Source organism: Pteropus alecto, unplaced genomic scaffold, assembly GCF_000325575.1.
Source record: "Pteropus alecto unplaced genomic scaffold, ASM32557v1 scaffold105, whole genome shotgun sequence".
Taxonomy (NCBI): Eukaryota; Metazoa; Chordata; class Mammalia; order Chiroptera; family Pteropodidae; genus Pteropus; species Pteropus alecto.
The window spans coordinates 7,602,534-7,603,750 of record NW_006436294.1 but is presented as its reverse complement, the minus strand read 5'-3'; the positions used below and the strand labels follow the sequence as shown (position 1 = coordinate 7,603,750).

Sequence of the window (1,217 nt, the reverse complement as noted above, 5' to 3'; positions counted from 1 at the left end):
AGCCGGAAGAGGTGACAGCGGGCTGCGTGGGGCCGGAGTGGGAGCAGGGCGGCGTGGTCTGGGGCAGCGGCGCGGGCGGCACATGGTGGCCGAGGGCATTGGGCTGAGCTCCGTGTGCGGGCCGCGGGCTCACCGCAAGCCGGCCCAGCGTGCGGCGGACCTAGGAATGCAAACAAGAACGGGTCACCTGTCCTCTACTGGAGGTGGCCCTGAGAGCGCGTTCTAGGCACAGCGCACCTCCTGCGCAAAGGCGCCTGGAGTGGGGATGGGGCGGTTCTGTGGGTTCTGATGGAGCTGTCTGAGCAGGAAAGAAATATGAAGGGGAGCTGGCACCCTGTGTGGCAGCCTCTCGAACCATTTGAATTATGCGTCTTACCGTTAAAAAGATTTTAGTTTACATCGCAGTAAATACACATTTATACACTACTTACACGTTAAGCACGTTATAAAAGTAAAAGAGGACGTGAGGATAAGGAAGCGTTAGTAGAAGCTAGAGCCTTCTGCATCCTACACATTCCGCTGGACTCATGGCCACTAATGCTGTCCCGCTGAATTTTTTTGTGTCATCAAATCTGGGCGGTTGGAGGCGTATATGGTGGAGACTCTCAGCTGACTTCATTTAGCTGGATTGTCAGGCTGCTCTTTGTGACAGGTCCTCCTGCTCTACTCCCCTCCGCTCCCAGGAGCAAGGAGCTCTGGGCGCCAGGCTTGGCTGCTTTGCATCCCTTGGCTCTGTACTCACCAAGAGCTGTTTGTGTTTGTGTCGTTCCATTGATGCTATCTTTACTTGTTATTGTAATTATCTAGGTAACTAAATATTGGTGATAGACAGCGTGAGTGTATATCAGAGTCATTTCACTGAAAACCAAATCGAGTGCTACGAAATAACTAAGTGCATACTGTCCAGTTAGGTGAGAAACTTGTAAATGCTGAAAAACAGTAAAGTTTAGGATTTTGCCAACTTCTTCCTAAGAGTCTACATGTTCTTATGTCACTTTTAAAGGCAGTAGCAGGGTCTGCTTACTGTATATTTTGTCCTGTAGAGTTAGGGATGAGATGATGTTTGCTCAGAGAAGCTCTGGTCTTACGCCACAGGGAGTGAATGGATGACACTTGTTTATAAGTCAAGCTTGGCTCATTTTATCACTCTTCAACCAACCTCTGCATCCATTGTCAGTTCCGACCTCCTTGGATACAGAGGCTTCTATTTCCTGTGG

General features: G+C 50.0%; 1 protein-coding gene across 1 annotated transcript in view; it reads left to right on the top strand.

Moving 5' to 3' along the window:
• BOP1 (block of proliferation 1) overlaps positions 1–1,217 on the top strand; it is a 21,013-nt gene that overhangs the window by 481 nt on the left and 19,315 nt on the right. Inside the window, exon 2 of the mRNA XM_015590221.1 lies at positions 3–11. Coding sequence (XP_015445707.1) covers positions 3–11 — 9 coding nt within the window. The remainder of the gene's footprint in view (positions 1–2; positions 12–1,217) is intronic.